We start from the raw sequence: 20,935 nt of genomic DNA, 5'->3' as shown, positions 1-20,935 counted from the left end.
TTTGACAATTGCCACCAACCATCTTAATAGTGGATATCTTTTCTCCTACTTTATATTTACTACTTTCTAAAATTAGTGAACATTGATTACACCTACCACATTTATTAGTAGGTCTGATTGTACTTGCCTTTTTTGTATGTTCAAATAAGTATTTCATATTTTTCCCCACTCTATTAGTAAACAATGGGCTTTTACCTAACAAGTGGGTATACTCTTCACTTCCTTCCAATATCACCCAATCCTTAGTGAGGATCTTTTGTACCTCCTTGCCAAATTAACTAAATTCTATAACCATCGAATGTGTATATCTTTCTGTCTGGTTGCTTTGTAGGGCTTTAATAACTTATTTTTGTCCTAATAGGGAAATAAATTTATTACCCCATCCTATTGTAATCTCTTCTTTAAATTTCTCCACCCATTCCGTAGGGTATCCCCTATTTCTGAACATTTGGGTCAGCAACGTCAATTCTTTTGTTAACCCTTCCAAAGTTGAACACATTCTGGCCCCTCTAATCATCTGGCCTCTTACAAGATTTCTCTTAATATATAATGGGTGTTGACTTTCAAATCTCAGAAAACTATAGGAATATGTGGGTTTCCTGTGAACCATTGATTCAAAACAGTTCTGATTAGTATTTTTAGTCAACCTTACATCCAAATAATCTATAACATTTGAATTATAAGTATGTGTAAATTGAAAATATCCACAAATATTATTAATAAATCTCTCGAATTTCAATACTTTCTCTAAATCTACTCTCCATAAAATGAACACATCATCCAAATAACGGATAAATAATATCCAATCTTTGGAAAATTCAGTACTAAAAATATATTTCTTCTCCCACATACAAAAAAGTAAGTTAGCAAAAATAGGGGCGCAACTTGACCCCATTGCCACCCCTTTCAATTCCCTATAATATTCTTCTTCAAACACAAAAAAAGTTATTTTTTAATACCCATTCCATCATTTGTACTACAAAATTAATCATGGTAGCACTCAAACTATTATATTCTAGTAGTGAATATAAAGTAGAGGAAAAGATTCCCACTATTAAGATGGTTGCTGGAAATTGTCAAACAAGAGGGGTTATATATATCACCATATGTCAAAGTTGTTTGAACTTCTATGTGGGGAAAACAGAAAGACTCCTTAGACAAAGAATTTATGAACATACATATGCTATGGAAACAAAGAATAAAAATAACACCCTTTTTAAACATTCAGAAATATGTCCCAATTTTACTTATTTTAAGTTTGGTATACTGGAGATAGTGAAAAGGAATATTAGAGAGGTTGATTGGGGGAATGAGTTAGATACTAGAGAACTGCATTGTCAGTTGACCTTAAATGCAATAGAATCCCCAGGTATGAATGAATATTTATCCCTTCAGCCAGTTTTAAAACAGAGAGCTAGAAAATTGCAATTTAAAATGTGAATTATTTAAATAATGTTTATATTTATAACTTTAGTCCCTACATATAGTATTTTTCTAGGCATATACCTTAGGCGAATTGTTGTTCTGTTAATATACTTCCTGAGTAGATGTGTTTTAATAATTTTTAGAGAACTGTATTTTTAAATGTTAATTGGTCACTAATTAGGAACACAAGTGTATATAAGTGGTTTTTTATCACCAGTAATGCACCTGTAGGTGAGAAGTTAGGTGATAGACCTGTTGTAGTGTTTAGAAGAGGTAGAAACATCAAAGAATTGTTACAGACTCCTTATGGCACTTGTAGTGCTAGAATTAATGGTTCTTTTGCCTGCGGCTTCTGTAACTTCTGCTCACATATTAAAACAGGTAGTAGTTTTTGCATTGAAGGAAGGAAATATTTTATACATCATCGTATTTCCTGTGATACGAAAACAGTAGTTTATATTGCTTTTTGCACATGCTGTCCAGCATTCTACGTCGGAAAGACGGATAGAAGGCTTAAAGACAGATTGTATCAGCACTTATATGCCATCAGGAATAAGAGACTTGATAATGCCCTTGCCAAGCATATCTGTTCTTTTCCTGGGCATGCTTTCTCTTTCATGGGGATTGACCACCTCCCTGTTCATCCTCGTGGTGGACCTAGTGCTCTTATACTTGAGACAAATGAATTGCTTTGGCAACTTAAGCTTAACGCTTTCTACCCTCCGGGGTTGAATGAAAGCTGTAATATTGCACCTTATCTCAAATTAAAATCGTATATGAGATAGTTGTTCCCTTTTTACTTTAAGAATCACATTTGCCTTGACACTTTTGATTTAGTCCTTTTTGCATTAGCCCACTATGTGTGGGTACAGTGTCAAGCCACTTGGTGGCACTGTTTCCTACCTTTTTGTTGGTATTTGACCTAGCAAGGTTTGGCTTAGGTTGTTATATTTACACTTAGTACTTTTACTTAATTTCAAGGTCACACTTTAGATGTGGGTTGTCTACATCTTTGGAATTTATATTAACTTTTAGTAAAAAGTTACTCATTTGTTTTATTATGTCGTTCCCCTTTTTAAAATAATGTATACTTGGGAATGACTATTTAGCATTTTGCTTTTTAAATGTACATATAATTTTGTGACACTTTTTTCTTGTGTATTTTTATTTCTTAGGAAATATACTGAATTTTATTTGGGTTTGACTGTGTCAAAATATTGTGTCTTTTTGTATTGTCACAGTCTTTTAACTACATCAATAGTTTAGCATGTATTTAAACTATGCCTGAGGCTTTTTGCATTTTACTTCTTCAGTTTAATGCAGGCATCTTGTTGCATAATTTGTGGTTAATTGATAGCAGTTGACTTCAATTAACTTTCAGTATTTAACTGCTTGTGTTTGGTTGCCTTTGTATCCTCTGAAGAAGCCACCATATGTGTGTGGCGAAAACGCTGTGATTTTCTGTTTTAATAAATTGCGTTTAGGACTGTGAGGGCTTCTGCCTTGTTCTTTGGTTTCCTTGCTTTCAGACCATATGTCAAAGTTGTTTGAACTTCTATGTGGAGAAAACAGAAAGACTCCTTAGACAAAGAATTTATGAACATACATATGCTATGGAAACAAAGAATAAAAATAACACCCTTTTTAAACATTCAGAAATATGTCCCAATTTTACTTATTTTAAGTTTGGTATACTGGAGATAGTGAAAAGGAATATTAGAGAGGGTGATTGGGGGAATGAGTTAGATACTAGAGAACTGCATTGTCAGTTGACCTTAAATGCAATAGAATCCCCAGGTATGAATGAATATTTATCCCTTCAGCCAGTTTTAAAACAGAGAGCTAGAAAATTGCAATTTAAAATGTGAATTATTTAAATAATGTTTATATTTATAACTTTAGTCCCTACATATAGTATTTTTCTAGGCATATACCTTAGGCGAATTGTTGTTCTGTTAATATACTTCCTGAGTAGATGTGTTTTAATAATTTTTAGAGAACTGTATTTTTAAATGTTAATTGGTCACTAATTAGGAACACAAGTGTATATAAGTGTAAAGAGGAGGGAAATACAACAGTTTGATAAAGTCTGGTATGGTTACAGATGAAAGTGTTTACTTTACTGTTGGGATTTTGGAGCTTTTTACCCTTGCTGTGGACTTTTTGTTGAAGAACAGTGGAATAAATTTCATTGTGCTTGAATTATCTCATTGTGCTCGGACAAACTTTATTGTGTCTGGATTTATAGTGGTGAGCGGACAGTTCCTTCCTGGGATTGTTTTTAAAGAGTTTGGTTCCTTGCTTACAATCCTTGTGCTCGAGTATTTTGCAGTTTCTAATAAAGAAGATCAAGGGCATCCAGCATGTGCCTTACACAGACTAAGTAAAATCCCTTGCACTATACTCCGTATCCTATAGACTTCTTAGGGGAGACTTATGCCTGGCCTACAGAGCAACCCAAGACCAAACCTAATAAACTTACTGCATATCTTTAAATCAAATGGCTCTAGGGATACCCATTACATGGGCTTAAATATGGCCTGCGGCTTACATAGGACATGGTGGAGGGACAGATTTATCTCCTAGCAACTGCCACATGTTTGGAACAAGCTACCAATTCAGGCAAAACAGAGCACTTCTATGACACTGTTCAAGAGGAACCTGGATGAGTGGATGGGGCATATTAAGTTCTTACTGGGGATAGCACCCACAACCCTACTGGAAATGGGCAGTCATCACTAAATGCAATCTTGAGTATTGACTGCTACCACTACGGTACTACATTGGGTTGAAACTGCTAGGCTTAAAATGACTTCTGGGTTGATAGACTAGTAATCTCCTATCATGGCCAGTTTGGTTATGTGGATTTCTATTTGATGTCTTGAGCCAGGGTTACAGGACAAATACAGCATCACCTACTAGATCCCTCTGGGTGAAGTCACCCTTCACAATCCATTGATAGTGGCCACATGTATTATATGTGTGAGTCATGGATGTTGCCTGGGTGGTATGCACAAACATTGTGAATGATACCTGTGTGTTACAGATCTCCTGGAGTGATATCATATGTGATTCAAATATTTCCTTCCCTGTTCATCAGATGGTGCCTTCTTATCAATGGGAGCACAGCCTATGGCCCCCAACACTTCAGGAAATGGGTATAGCATAGAATTCTTGCATAGTTTTTGCTCTCTTGTTTGGGTATGTGGAAACTGTATATGCTCCCACACATGCTAAAGCATGACATTGAGGAACTGATGAATTATTGTTGAGGCAGATGCCTGAGATACTCTAAATGTGTCTCCAGTGGGTTGTTGATAGTTCCCTTTAGCTAGTGTATGCCAAGCAACATATATTTTTGAATTCACTTTGATGCAATTCCCATGGTACTGCAGAAAAAGCTGACACATACACTTTTTGTTGCATGGTGTTAGTATCCACATGGGAACAATTCATTATTTCATTGTCATTGAGGACATGAAATATTAATAGTGATCAAAACAACTGGCACCTCTAGGGGTAACTTCATACCCAATTAGTGGCCTTCTGTTACAGATAGACGTTAAGAATAGCTGCGACAACTAAGATTGTACATTACCTTACTGTGCCTGAATGTGAATACGAGCATATACCTGTGAAGAAAGCTAAAGCAAGTGTATTGTTCCTGTGCTACATTTAAATATTTCTGAATCACTCCACCATGTTGAGTAGCCCTATTATCATCCACAGCACCTCATTATATAGTCAGGCATATAAATGGCATGATTTGGTCTTGAGGGCAAAACCCAAGTGACCACATAAATCATTTGCGTGTAAACAAGGCATTACTTAAACAGCCATTGGTTATTGCTATCATACAGTTTTATTATTTTTTTGATATTGTATTATCTTTTATTGCATTATACATTTTATCTACTTAATTGTGTGTTCTTCCACTTTGGTGTACAAAAGTAATCTACTTCATTCTTCTTTTGTATGTTACTTTATATTTTTGATATGTATATTTAGATTAACCTCACTCTTTGCGTATTATTCCTTTTTTGTTTATGAATTTATATATTTTACTTACTGCTTTTCCTTTTTATTGTCTTTAACTGCTCTTCAAATCAAGAGTTTTTAAATGTTAGACATACAGAATAATGTCATTTTTTTTATCCTGACTATGTTTTCTCTTCTGTCATTCATATTTCAGTTTAAGCATTACAAAATAATATCGTGTATCATCACAGCAACTTAAATATCATTATTGGAATGGCCGCATTAAGCCAGTTTACCTTTTTTTAAATGTCCTTTGTGAATGTAAAGATGAAGGATTTTCTATACTGCAAAGTGTTTTTGGAATCTGTAATACCTTTTTTATCTGAGATTTGAGCTTGAGGTGGTAACCAACCTTATTCTGTTGGCAATGCACAATTTACAATGGACAGGCTGATTGCTCTGTCCAATCAACATGCACATTTTAGAATGCTAATTAGAGTTTATTGTGTAACAGACATACGTTAATGACTGGATCTGAATGGGAATCTAATGACAGCTAACAGATCATGTGCATAATAACGTATGTAATTGTTCAGTTCTGTCATTTACATGCTGCAACCCTCTGTTCTGTTAAAGGTGTGATTTTTATCTCCCAGATTAACTTCCTTGAGAAGTGTTTCTTTCTTACAATAGTCCTCGAACATGGGTTTGCAGTTATGTCAAACTTAGAAATACAGAATTTCAGTTTCCATAAATGTTATCAGCTTGTGTGATTTTTATAAAAAGGAGACTCACAATTTTTTTCACACCTGAATTCAGATTCTGTCAGAGTTTGTTTACAGGTAGTCACCATTTTGTTCAGTGTTAAGTACAGTTAGCAGTTTGTTTAACTAATGGCACATACACTTCTAGCTTACTGGTTTAGTCTGTGTTACTAGAAATTGTTCATACATACACTGCTTTCATTTAATGTTATAAGTGTTTGCACGCATATGTGCCACATAGGCTGTGAAATCTAAGTTAAGAACTTTGTCATGTGTTACTGCTTAGATGCATTGAACTATTTTTGATTCATCTATTAAATAGCTTCTGATGTCATGGTCAACAAATGCAATAAAATATATTTAATAGTATTAAATATTTCCATTGATGTTAATGTGCTTTGCTTGTCAAATCTATATATGTATACAAAAACATTAGTGTGTTATAAAAGCAATTTCATTAATTTTACGAGGGGGTGCTGAAAAGTTCTAAGCCTGACCAGCTTTCTAAATTCTGATCATTATTTGCCTCTGTAGCTGTTCTGTGTGGAGTCTGCATGTCCTCCCCGCGGTCGAGTGGCCTCCGAAAGACATGCATGAATGGGCATGCCTTCGCTGAAGGTTGGGCGTCAGGCTGGCAACTCGGCACCATAGAAATCTACTGCCAATCATTAGCGGACTGGAGTTCCGCTGTGGCAACCCCTAACCGGGAAAAGCCGAAAAGACAAACATTTGCCTCTGTAGCTGAAAAGATGGTTATTTCATCTTGTAAAGTGATGATTTGCAGAATCATAATGCTATGTTTTGACATCATTTCAGATCATTGATTGAACCATATCAAAGAAAAGTATGGAACTCTGAGCCATCATAAGTGCCCTTCTTACTCAACTGTGAAGAAGTGGTGTGCAAACTTTCAGCGTGGAGATTTCGAGATTGAAAATGCAGGAAGGTCTGGGAGGCCTCAATCAGTGGCAAAACCTGAAATTGTTGACCATGTTTATAACCTGATTTTGGCAGATCGGCGAATATCAGCTAAAACAAATGCTGAGACACTACAGATATCCAGGGAACATGTTGGTTCTATAATCCATTACCAACTGGGTATGCAGAAGATGTCAGCCAAGTTGTTGCCCAAATGTTTGAATGGCGACAAGAAATGATGTCGAGTGGACACTTCCTAGTTGACTTTATTGCATTTTTGTCAAGCTGGTGCCAATGTTTTGGAACGACTAGTTACTGTTGATGAAACAGAGTTTTACCACTATGATTCTGAGACAAAACAACAGTCCATGCAATGGTGGTACTCAGGTTCACTAAAGCCAAAAAAGTTCAAGACCCAAAAGTCATCAGGAAAGGTCATGGCCACAGTGTTTTAAGATCAGTAAGGTGTTGTAATTCCTGACTATCTCCCAAGGGGCCAAACAGTTAATGCAGAATACTACTGTAACTGTGCTGATTAGAGGAGGCATTGAAACAAAAAAGGATAGGGAAGCTGCAGAAAGTAGTTCTCTTTTTGCAGGACAATGCACCTGTTCACAAGGCTGGCAAAACGATGGATGTTTTGATGAAAATGGGGTTTCAGTGCATAGACCATCCACCCTACTCACCAGATCTTGCTCCATCTGACTATTTCCTGTTCCCAAACCTTAAACAGAGTTTGAAAGGGTGGCAAAGTGATTGCGAGGTGATTGCAGCAGCGCAGCAGGATTTCAGTGTCCAGGCTTCAGACTTTTTTGGCAGGTTACAGAAACTTCAGACACGATGTGACAAGTGTGTTGAACTTCGGGGAGAATGTGTTGAATAAGTTTCATGGCTGCATGGCTTTCCCTTCTTGGTCATGCTTAGAACCTTTCAGTACCCCTTGTGAAATACCATAATTTCTGTAAGAAATGCAACAAGTATAATGAATTCTTTTTGTGCATCTAAATTACATTCACTGAGGTCAGGTGCTGCTGAACCTGACTACATTGTGTAAGACTCCTCTACACATGCTTTAGGTGAAATTCCTCAAACTTCTCTAGCACAGAGAAAAAAAGCAGCATAATGCCACATGCGGTTTCCTGTAGGGAACCATTGCAGATGTGCTTTCTAAGTGTAATCCAGCAATAATTTGTTTCTTTTTGGAGCTTTACCTTCTTTGAGTTGGTGTGACTGAGGAGTTGGTATATATAAGTTCAGGGGTATGGATGGCTTATCCCCCCACATTAGGGACTGGAGGGAGCTCACCCCCCCCTGCAAAAAAACAAGTAAAAATAATTTTTTTACCTTTTTAGTCTCAGTATTTATTTTTATTTCTTTATTGTTTTTATCCTTTCATCATGTAATCTTTCAGGATATCAGTATTCTATAGAGGAACCATTGTGGGGGACACATTTTCTGCCTAACAGTGTGATACAAAGCCAATCCTTATTGGTCCTTGACAGTTGATTCTGAACCATCCCCTCAATAAATTTAAAATAGATTTGCAACTTTTGAATTCATTTAAATGGATTGCTAGTAATTCAGCATTTGACTTAATTTTACTATGTATGTATGTTTTTTTTTTTTTTAAAAGATAAATACAAGAAAGACAATTCAATTAGATCTGTCTGGTCAGACATATTATTTTAAAACTGTATTTTATGCAGGAGTCTGTGGTGCCCTTCACTTCTGTTTCTTTCTCAAGGGGAAGATTTAAACCCTCCTGTTAAAATAATCCTGAGGTCTCTTAAACTTGCAAAACGTTACAGAATTGTCTACTAAATATTAAATTCTCAAAATATCCAGAACGAATAAACTTCATTATAATGGTCTTGAATCACATGACCATGTACTGTTTACCAAATATCACATTAATGTTTTTATGAGCCTACTATGTGTGCTTGAGACATATTTGCTTGACACACACACATCCCTGTTGCCATTCACTCATTACAGAAAGTGCTCTAACTCCAGTAATCCATCTCTGTTAATGTTAACTAACTCTACTATCACTTGTTCCTCTCTATTACAAATAATAAGGCTGAGGGTTTTGTTTAGGTGCTTTAATACATAGACATACATCAGGATGGATACTAGCATCATTAAATACGAGCAAACTAGTTAACAGACAGAGCTTACATGCATTCAGGCTTACATCTCAACAGTTAACTACAAAATGGCAATCAGGCTTGCACGTGCTCAGTATTTATACTCTAGTGCAAGCCCTTGGATAGCTTCTTAAAGGTATATACACATTTATTGATCTACATCTTCCCCTGTTAAAAAGATTTCCCTTTATAGAAAACAATAGCAGAGATAGGCATGCATTACTATGTACATCAGAAACAAAATACAATATTCATGTCCAGGTTGCTTGATATCTATTGCAATGTTTAGAGATTCAACCATATCTCGTAACATAACAGTTGTAACCAAAATTAACAACAGGGACAATCTGAGGTGCACAACTTGTATCAGGAACTTCTGGGTCCATCACAGGAATGGGGATGTCCTCTGGAACTGGAACACCAGACGACTCACTCTGAAATAAAGAGTCTCTCTCACAGGCTATTTTCTGTGGTATAGGCTCATATACTGGTAGTAAAGGCCACTGATTTCACCTAAAGATTCCTTCTTCTGTTTTCACAATGTACAATCTTGGCTCTGGACAAATATTCTTCACGACATCAGTCGATTATAACCTTTGGACGTTTGCATCCTTCCCACCTTTTCTTTTTGTAACGGATTGAGCTGTCTGCTGGTATTATCATAGTAGGACTTCTGAGATAGGTGTTTCTTCAACAGATTGTTTTTCACTGATCTACTGTTCTTAACTCATGCAACCAACAATTAACAAATGAATGGTAATGAGGTTCTAGTTTGTCTCAACAAAAGTCTCTGAGCAAGTGACCCAAGATGTTCATCACAAGGAACATTTCTGAGATTTGAAAGATTCAGAAAAACATCATTATTATCTCATTTTGACTCCTCTAGTAACTACTTTGCACTTTGGCCTCTATGTTCTGCCAATTCGTTTGACAGCAGGTACTCTGGACTACTTGTGACATGGATCAAGTCCCATTCATCTGCAAATCTTTTGAACTGCTGGCTTGTAAACTGCATGCCATTGTCAGAAATAATTTGTGTGGACTACCATGAACAGCAAAATGATGCTTCATCTTAGTAATGACTGTACTGGATGCTAGGTGAGGAAGAAGATCAATCTCGAACCAACTGGAGTAAGAGTCTACTAACATTGTTGACCATTCCACTCAAAGATGTCTGCGGCTTCTGTTGACCAAGGTAGTTACGGAATTTAGTTAAGCTGAAGTGGTTTCTTTATTGAGGCTTTGCACTATTGCACACTGATCAAGATAATAGTGTTCTCTCAATGGCTTCTGACATAGAAGGCCAAAATACAAGTCCTCTCACCCTTCTTTTGGTAGATTTGGTTCTTGAGTGACCACAGTGCAAGATAGTAATGTACTGTTGCTGCAAGGACTTTGGAACAATGACTTTCCAACTTTTCATAATGACATATTTGGTGGACAAACTCTCATCTCTGTATGGAAAATAACACTTTTTGAGGTAAACTAGATTGGTTTTATGGCCATCCTTGATTGATAAAGTGATTGAGCCTTTGTAAAACTGGATCTGTGGTTGTGTGATCTCTCAGCTCATCAAGACATGTAGAAGAAAAATGTCTCACTTCCATGACTTCATAATTATCAGTCGACTGTATACCTTGATTGTAATTTTGTTCAGTGGTATTTCTGGGTTATCTAGATAATTTATCAGCTGAATAAAGAAGTTTGCCTTTCTTGTAGACAAGACTGAAATTGTACTTTTGCAATTTCAGCATCATACGTTGCAGTTGGGCTGGGGCTGAATGGATAGGCTTTCTCAAGATAGTGACGAATGGTTGCTGGCCTGTTTTAATCTGGATAGGTGGACCGTAAGCATAATCATGGAAGTTTGAACATGCAACCACAATTGCCCAAAGATTGTCTCAGTCAGGGTGCACTGCTGTTCAGTTTGGGGAAGAGTTCTCAGTACATAGGCAACAGGTTGATCCTCTTGTAGAATGACTGTACCAAGTCCAAATTTTGATGCATCAAAAGAAAGTGTAACTGGCTTGTGAACATCATAGAGAGTAGGTAGACTAGCAATTCTCTGTTGCAGGGCTTCAAATTCACTTTGGTGTTTCTCTAACCAAGACCAGGCTACATCCTTATGTGTCAGCTCTCTGAGTGTTGCTGAAAGTTGACTCAAGTCTGGAATAAACTTGGCTACATAGCTGACCATGCCAAAAAAAGTAGCAGGGCTTGAACATTGTCTGGAGCTGGCATCTCAAGAATGTTTGATTGCTTTTAAGGGTCTGGTTGTAGGCCCGTACTAATAAATAAATTACTACTATAAGTGACTTCTTGTGGCCTGAATCTGCATTTGTATGGATTGAGCTTAAGATTCACTTGACGTCCCTTTCTAGAACTTTTCTGAGGTTTTTGTCATGCTCAGCTTCATCATGACCTCCTACTAGTATATCATATACTATGATAGCACAAGGATACCCAGAGAAAATTTGCTCCATTGCACTTTGAAAGACTTCACTTGCAGAATTTATCCCACATGGCATTCTCAAAAATCTGTACCTGTGAAATGGAATACTGAAGTAGTGAGTATTGAGGATTTCTTATCAAGTTGAATTTGCCAAAATGAACTCTTTCCATCTAAGACAAAAAAAAATAGTGACATTTAGCATCAAAGCTGCGTGACTGTGAGCATTAGATGATGAGGTCTTTTTAGCCCTTTGTTCAAATCTCATGGATCAATACATATTCTGATGTCATCTGAGCTTTATTTATGAGCTACTACCATGGAAGATACCCATTCTGTTGGAGTCGCCACTGGACAAATTACACCTTATCACACCATTTTATTTAACTCGGCTTTGATCCTGTCCTGCATGGTTATTGGAACTATATGTGCTGGCCTGACCTCTGGGTCTAACTTCATGGAGTACAAAACTGGAAGTCTGCCTAGTTTGTCTTGGAAAAGATCTGCACATATAGAAAAAATGGGCTGGACAAAATGGTCTTTTAAGCTAACATAGTAATTTTCCTTATTAAATGACAACAGTTCCAGTTTCAAAGTGTCTCTGAGCCCTAATAATGACTGGAATGCCTCTTGACCACATAAAATAAGTCGTACCTCCATCCAGCAGATTAACATGAAAGCACTACTGTGCCTTCAGTTTGAATTTCTTCACCTCCAAAAACAACAAGTTTTGCTGCTTTCACACACCTTACCAAATTAAGCCTTTCACTTTTACACACTCTCGCAAATGTTTCTGCAAACATAACATTGCACTTGGACCCCTTATCAACTTTGAGCTGTATGGGTTTGTGATTTAATTGAAAAGTACAAAGTACTTCATTCTTGGCCCTTAAATTGGGCCTACTTCAGAAAGACGACAATGCAAACTTTCTAGCGCTCACATGAGCGAATAATAAGAAACTCAAAAGTGGTATTTTGAGATTGCAGTTCAGTGAAGATCAGAATATTTGCCCTTTCCTCACTGTAGTGCGATCTCCGAGTAGGAATATATATTTAGTGGGGGGTGAGGGGGTGCAGCACCCCCACAATACCAATTTTGAGTTTTTTGATTATTCGATCATGTGAGCATTCAAGAGTTTGCGTTTTCGGTTCTATGAGATAGACCCCTTAAATTTACTGCATTGACCGTTTTGTGAAGCACTGACACACCATCAACATAAAGAGTAGGGTTGCACAGTCTAACTGATCAACTCGTTTCTTAAAATGTTCCCTTTTAATAAAAGAATGTGGGACTTTTGATTTACAAAGTCTTTTGAAATTATTACATTTATGGCATTGTTGACCAAAAGCTAAACACTTTTAAATTCATGATTACCACCACAATTAATACAGTTAGCAATGAAAACTAGGTGCGGGCTCATGCTTTGAGTTTGCTGACTCTCTCTTATGCTTCAAGTCTGGAATTTGTTAGAAAGTTCTGGGGTTTACCAGTGAGTGCTGGAGGGTTACAGCTGCCATGTATTTCAGCCTGTTTCTTTTATTAGCGTGCTGCATACTATCAACATTAGCTTTATCACTGTGCCTTCTAGAGCTGTTATCCTTTGTAAGCAGCTTTTCTGTGAACTCGTATATCTGACAAATCTCATTGGCCTTATTCAACATTAAACCACTGTCAAAAAGCAAAATCTTTCTCACGGCATCATCTTTTATACCACACACAAGTCTGTCCTTTATCTACTCACCCCTTAAGTCACCAAATCTGCATGTTTTAACTTTATTTCTCAGGTCAGTTATGTGTGCTGCAAAAGTTTCACCAGGCTTTTGATCCCTTGTGTAAAATAAGTACTTGCATTGTGGCATTTATCTGGGGGTTGCACACTTCTCTAAATTTATGTTTTAAGCACTCTGGGTTCTCCCTCAATTCAGTCTGTACAACAACATAATGTTTTTCCCCTCTCCAGCATAAATAGCAGGTGCCTACAAAATGAACATTCTCTTTCTATGCTTCTGACCCAGCTAGTTAAGCAGAATAAATGCCCTTGTATGGTCATCTTTATCAGAAAAAGCTGCCTGTATGAACATGTCTTACTCTTGCTCAAACACTCTCCAGTTCTCAGCAATATTACTGTCAAACACAAGTGCACTGGGTTTTTAAAATCCATCTGCCATGCTCACAAATTATACACAAACACACTGAAAATATGTCCCTTGTAATTATGTACGTACAAACAGTGCTGTGAACTTCTAACAACATCCAAATGCACAATAAACTCTTCAAACTACTTAACTTTGTGAAATATGCTCCATAATGGCTGTACTGTGTGAATTATTTATATATTTGACGTTTGTTGACTGGTTTGGTCCAGCTGGGTCAGAGCCCTATTTCAGTGAAGACCTGGGAGAAAAGCTTCACACTTCATACATAAAATTATGTTGAAATAGTACATAGCTAATTATACAAAGTCTCCAATAGTGATATACAAAAAAGCAGGTTTAACATTAGTAGCAATTAGACTCTACAAATCAGGAAGCACAGTAGATACAGTGCAGAGTAAAAGGTAGAACAGATGAAGTTTACATCTAAGTCAAGACAAAGTACAATAGGCACAGTGCAGAGTAAGGTAAATAAGTAAATATGTCTACCCTTAGTCATCCAAAAAGTAGAATAATTAAAAACTAACTTTCAAGACATGATACAGTACAGTAGGTTCAGTGCAGAGTAGGGTAAACTAATATAAGTTTACATCCATAGACATCAGTACAGCTTAAAATAGCTGCAATGGGAGAGACTTTGTCAGGTAAGAAAGATTCACAAGAATGTAGGTATAAGGTAGAGAGACAGGAATGTAGGAATGTAGAAGTGCTGAGTTGAAATATAGTAAATTAGGAAAAAAGTTGGGATTACACAGGTGTGAGAGAAAGACAGGCTGGTTGGCAGAGAGGAGACGGGTCAGTCAGGGGTGAGATAACAGTGACACAGCCTATTATTGCTTAAGTGATTTTTTTTTACTGCCTGTCTAAATTGATGTTTGGATCTAATGTGTGGAATGTCAAGTAAAGTTTATTCCAGCTCTCAGCAGGGGAATAGCAGTAAAGCTTTTTACCAACATTGATCTTGGGTTTGTGTATGGATAGGAGATGTTGTTCAGAGCTCCGGAATGTTCTAGCTGGTGTGTAGGAGGAGATACTGGAGGTGAGGTGGGGAGGTACAGAATAGGATGTATTATCTGAAGCTGAGAGAGGAGAAAGTTAAGGGGGAATTCAAACCAGTACAGTTTTCTCAGTGCTAAGCAGTGATGAGAGGAGCATGGTAGTTCAGCAGCAAATTTAGCTACCTTATTGTAGGTGGACTCTAGTTTAGAAATAAGTAAGGTTTGTAAGTTGGTTAAGATTTGAGAGCCATAGAGAAGGGTCGGTAATAGGGAAGCATGTGATAGGGCTGTCTTAGCTTTACTGGAAAGAAAGTTTTTGTTTCTATAAAGGAGTCCAAGTTTTTGGTGGGTTTTCTTAATGATACTTAGTACATGCTGGTCAAATTTTAGCTGGTCATCAATAATGATCCCAAGTAGTTTGGTATGGTTTTCCATTGTGATGGGTGTGTTATTATGGGAAGTGATGGAGAAGGATGGTTTCAGATGGTTCATTGTTTTGGGTATGAGGAGTAAGAGTTTGGTCTTCTTTGAGTTTAAGATTAGATGGTATTGGTTGAGCTAGTTTTCAATAGACAAGGAGGAGTCCTGTGTTGTAGTATGGAGCTCGGGGAGGGTATCAGCAATGGTGATGACTGTGGAGTCATTGGCACATTCTACTAGTGATGACTGTGGAGTGGAGGTAGATAATCGATTAGTAAAAGTATTAAACAGCAGTGGTCCCAAAATTGAATCTTGGGGTACTCCCATCATTACAGGGAGTTTGGGGGAGATAGCAGAGAGCCATTTAATAGACTGGAAATGATTGCTGAGGTAACTAGAGAACCAGGAGATAGTCGGGGTGGATAGGTTTAGTTCAGAGACTTTACCTAAGAGGAGAGGTGGGAGACGGTGTCAAATGCTTTTGAGAGGTCAAGAAAGAGGCAAGAGACTAGGTTATTCTGGTCTCTGGCTTGTGAGATGGTGTTTATGAAGGAGATGAGAGCAGTAGCGGTACTATGATCTGGGTGAAAACCATATTGGGTGGGGGTGATTAGGTTCTCTTGTATGAACTACTGTAGGATTTGTTTGTGTACACATTTATCCAAGATCTTAGAGAGGGGTGATAGAATACGCCTTGAAATGGCTGTATTTTGCAAAATAGCTTTACTGTAACACGTGCAAACACTTTATACACTTCTGAAAACTTGGATATCTTTGCTTAATACGAAAATACATATGCTTTTTTAAAAATGAGGTCATTTCCCCCACTTTTTTTTTGTTTTATGCAATTTGTACTTTATTTCAAACATTTGCCATAGTAATTCAAATATTTTATCAATAACATACATATCTGTTTATGCAAATATTGTTTAGAACATTCTGTATGCCCCTTTTCATATTTTATGAATAAGAAACAGTGCTGAGCAAGATTTAATATTTAAAGTCATTTCTGACCCGTTTTTACAAAGTTTTGCCCCTTTTTAGGATGATTCACTCCAGTATATTTATCCAGGCATAGCCAAGTGCCTCTAATCATTTTAGCCATGCTGTCTCAGACTTCATGCCCCTTGGATATGCTGGTTCTGACTTGGTACCCTTTTAGACATGCCACTTCTGGCACCATGTCATTCACTCATCTCTAATACAAACAATAAAAAGACTGGGGTCTTCTTTTAGATGCTTTAATACATAGAAGCACATGAGGATGGACAGCAGCATCATTGCATATGAACAAACTAGTTAACAAACAGCTTACATATATACATACATACTTACATCTCAACAGCTAACTACAAAATGGCAGTCAGGTTCACACGTGCTCAGTATTTATACTTTAGTGCAAGCCGTTGGATAGCTTCTTAAAGGTATATACACACTAATTGATATACACCTACCATTATCCTGATCCTAACCCCACAAACCCACACCCAGTGCTTAACCCTAAGGTACCCCATCCTTCCCTAAACCTAAAATATCTTTCCCTCCCAAACACTAAAGTTCTGATCACTAAAGTCCCATTCTTATCCCTGACCCTATATTCCTGATCACTCCCTAAACCTAAAATCCCCTTGCACCTCCCATCCATGATCACTCCCTAAACCTAAAACTCCCATCTCTGCCCTTAATCAAAAGCTGAGCTACACTCTGTCCCATTTTTCTAAACCTAATAGCACCTTCCTTACTTACCTGGTCTGCAGTTAGCACTTGCTTGCATCCATCTCCTAGGACTCGAGCAGATGGTGTGGCAGCTGCACCACCACTGAACTCACATTTGAGTTTGAGTGTGATCAGCTGGTCATATAGATTACAGACATTTGAATCCTTGGCTGCAAGTTACTGCAATTTGAGTAGCCGGGGCTCTATTGTCCATCGGGGTCCATTTTTCACAGCAGCTTAAAAATGTATCAGCTGTTAGGTGCATATGATGTTGTAGTTTGGTTTTAGGTTGACACAGTTCCAAATATTTTGTAATTCTGTATTACAAGAAATTTGAACTGTATGGTGAGATAAAACATAATTAATAATGACTAGCGACATTACGAGAAGGTATGTTACAGAACTGAACTTTAAGTGCCTGTTCCTTAAACTTTCAAAATCAAACCTAAATGAGGTAAATTGCAGAACTATAATCTAACAGGTTTACATTTTAAATAAATGGAAAAATATCAGAGCTTGTCTCATGTTATACAATAATTAATAACACAATGTTTGACTATAAACGTAACTAACTTCAGGATAAAAGGATTGTAATTGCAGTTCAGATAAAAAACATTCCACTGATTACACATATTACTGTTTTATAACTGTTTTGTTGTTAGTGTACAATAGATGGAAAAGGTTTCAGCATTCAGCATACTGAAATTATTTATTTATCTTTTTTGCACAGTTTTGGACAGTTTACCAACTATGCGGTACAAGGAAACAGTTAACTCCATCCTAATGTGGATCCAGCAATCAGAAACCAAATTATCTATACCTCAGGTTACAGTTACAGAATATGAAACTATGGAGCAGAGACTCAAAGAATTTAAGGTATGTCCGTTTAATAAAGTTTTTGTGTCTGGGGCTGTAATGAATGGGACTGCAACCTGAATACATCATGCAGAATGAAGTTAACACTGTGCAATAACACTGATAAATATGGATGTTTCATGACATCACCAATATGTAGTCTGAAATAAAATATTTCCAAGGCTGATATTTTTTTTCAGTTAAAAAATTAAGTATGGAACATTGCATTTAGAAAACCCTCTGCCAGTTTAATTAGGAAAGCAGCTAGACTCATATTTGCAGTGAAATGTAAATGGAACTTTGGTATGAAGCTACAGAATGCAAATCAATACATAATTCTATTACACTATGATAGACTGACCATAGAACTAGTTTTATAAAGATAGCTAAATTTAGTAATTTAAAGATCAGGTTGCAAAGCACCAGAGGGATAAAAAGAGTGATTATTCCGAAGACTTCTGTTTGACATACTATGTACTGTTGTTTACAGTCAGTATCTGCAAAGAAAGCTTGAAGCATTTCTTCCAGTAAAAGAGTTGCATGAGTTATCAGAGAAAAGTTCCTGTGTGTGTGTGTGTGTGTGTGTGTGTGTGTGTGTGTGTGTGTGTGTGTGTGTGTTTTGGTGTGGTGGTGAGTGCTCTCTAAGATTCCCACCTTCCCTACTCAGACAGCTGGAATTGCATGTATACATACAGTGCTATTATCCGGTTCGATTATCATCTGGAGTACCTTCTGTGTGGAGTCTGCATGTCCTCCCTGCATTCATGTGGGTTTCTTCCAGGTACTCCAGTTTCCTCCCACATTCCAAAGGCATGCATCTGGAGCATTTCTCCCCAGGCCTCTGCCATAACTATCAACCTCTTAGAGCAAAAAATCTGTACAAAGCCATACATAAAAGTGGGACTAAGGCCCAAAAATAGGGACAATTTTTAAATATTGCTCTTACAAACTTAGACATTTGATAGAATAACAGGTTTTGCTTTAGCATGAATATTTTGAAAGGTATAACGTCTGGAACTCAAATGTCTATCATTATTTTCTAACTTCAATCTTTAATGATTTGCCACTAATTTGCCAGAAAACCACAATTTTATGAAAAACAAACCAAAAGTATGAGGCACAAATCTGGACATTTTGAAAAAATCTGTAGAGTGGAGAGGTATGGCTTCCACTGAATATAGGCTCTGTCCTAGTCGAACTTTCCTGGTCAACAAATATTATATAAATAAATAAATACATACATACATACACACAGAGGCATGATGTGCTTATTTATGAAAGAGGAGCAAAGAAAACCTGCCCCAAGTTTAAAATCCAGGTATGGGGAAACAGATGTATGAATAAATATATATAAATATGAATATTAATTAACATGTAGTAATGTCAATACTTTGAATAAAATGTAAAATAATATTGGCATTTTTTTCAATGCCCATGTCTTTATTTTTATAGGTTTACTAAAAGACTGATTAAGATGGCTTGCTTTAAGAGCAGATTAGTGAAATAAATCAGTGAATGCATAATGAAGGCTGTTCCAGTGATTAGCACAATTTTATATTACAAGGTCATAAAAATATACATTATGTATTTATAATGCTGGTAGTAAAATCTGAATGAATCTGTAGAATGGCTGCCTAGCCTAAGTGACTTGAGCAAATATGTCAAGAGCACCAAGGATCATCACTTTTAATTTGAACATAATATTAGCATAACTGTCTGTGGCAGCTCTCTCTTGCATACTTGGGATATATTAAGTATTCCTGTAGATGATTCTTTCACTAAGGAGAAAATCTGCAGTCTTCAAGCAAGAACAAGTAGTGTCCTAACCATCTGGGAAGACTAAAAACTAAGGGATCTTAAGTTAAGTTAGACTATCAAGAATGTAAGATATCAGTGCGAGACTAGCCTGACTTTAATATAACTCTGAAAAGAACTCACAGATACAATGACTAGTTGTGGCACAGCCCGACTAGAGATGAATTATTACACCAAAATGTACTTAGGAGGAATGCAATTAACTGTCAGTAGTAAAAAAAAATGACAAGTAATACAAACAGCAGTTACTATAGGTCAGAATAGGTTAAAAATAATAATGTGACTGCGGGTTGTGCAGGGTTTTTTTAATTGAGGGAAGGAAAGAGATATGAGGGGTAGTTAGATTTTGGTTTAGATGTGATAGATGTTTGGAGCTGTGATTAAAAGAGTAAGCCTTCATTGACTTTGCATACCTCTCAACTGAACAGATTTTTGCAAAATGTCCAGATTTTTGCCTCATATTTTTGATCTGTTCCACATAAAAATGTTTCTTTTCCCCACAAATCACTGGGGTGATCTAAGGATTAAAGTCACTAAATAATGGCATGCATTTGAGTTTCAGACTTCATATCCTTTAGAAAATGCATGCCAACACATGTCCCGTTATTCTAGAAAACTTTTGAAGAGCAATATTTAAAATATGCTCTTGCTTTTGGGTCTTTGTCCCCCCCCCCCCCCATTTTATCAGGCTTTGCCCAGATTCCTTGTGCTAAGAAGTATAATCAGAAGTTAGTCTGGTTAGGTCATTGATGTAGTTGTGAAGTGAATGTCAGAGTGTGGCTGCTAGTATGCTTAGCTAGGGCTGATGCATTGCAGTCTGTTTCTTGGGATGTGAAATTCTAACTCTTGGGTTGTAAAGAACAGGACCAGGTTGTGATTTAGTCTGAAGGTTAATGGAATGTGAGCCTATTGTGGATGAAGGTTTGGCTACAGGTGGCATAAGAATATTGTAGATGAAAGTTTGGCTGCAAGTGATATGAATGTGATCTGATGCTAAACGTTTGAAAAGAAATGATCCTAGTAGGGGGTTGGATATTTGTTTTACTGGGAGCCATTTGTCTTTCTTGATTGAATTGCAGTGGTGTTCTTTTCCCGGTAAGTTAGTTATAAAGTAACCAATTTTGTCAGAGAAGATTGGCTGGAGAGTGGTAGCATTTTTGTTAGAAGTTACTGTGTTGAGCTTAAGTCCATACTCAAATTGTGCAAAGACAATTCCTCTGCCGACTGCTGACCTTGCAGGCTGTGAAAGTCACTGTCTTTTTGCATTCACTTCCTAGCATGTGTTACTTTTTGGTA

General features: G+C 36.9%; 1 protein-coding gene across 9 annotated transcripts in view; it reads left to right on the top strand.

The window, feature by feature from the left end:
• The window catches only part of DMD (dystrophin), a 9,298,038-nt gene that overhangs the window by 3,051,262 nt on the left and 6,225,841 nt on the right, over window positions 1-20,935 (top strand). For all 9 annotated transcript variants that reach the window (XM_044072398.1, XM_044072396.1, XM_044072400.1 and 6 more), the window contains one exon: window positions 17,700-17,845. In XM_044072398.1, the coding sequence (XP_043928333.1) occupies window positions 17,700-17,845 (146 nt within the window). The remainder of the gene's footprint in view (window positions 1-17,699; window positions 17,846-20,935) is intronic.

Source organism: Protopterus annectens, chromosome 5.part0 (assembly GCF_019279795.1).
Source record: "Protopterus annectens isolate FY-2018-M chromosome 5.part0, PAN1.0, whole genome shotgun sequence".
In the NCBI taxonomy this organism is placed as follows: Eukaryota; Metazoa; Chordata; order Ceratodontiformes; family Protopteridae; genus Protopterus; species Protopterus annectens.
Note: the sequence above shows the minus strand (reverse complement) of the source record. Positions and strands in the feature narration are given on the sequence as shown.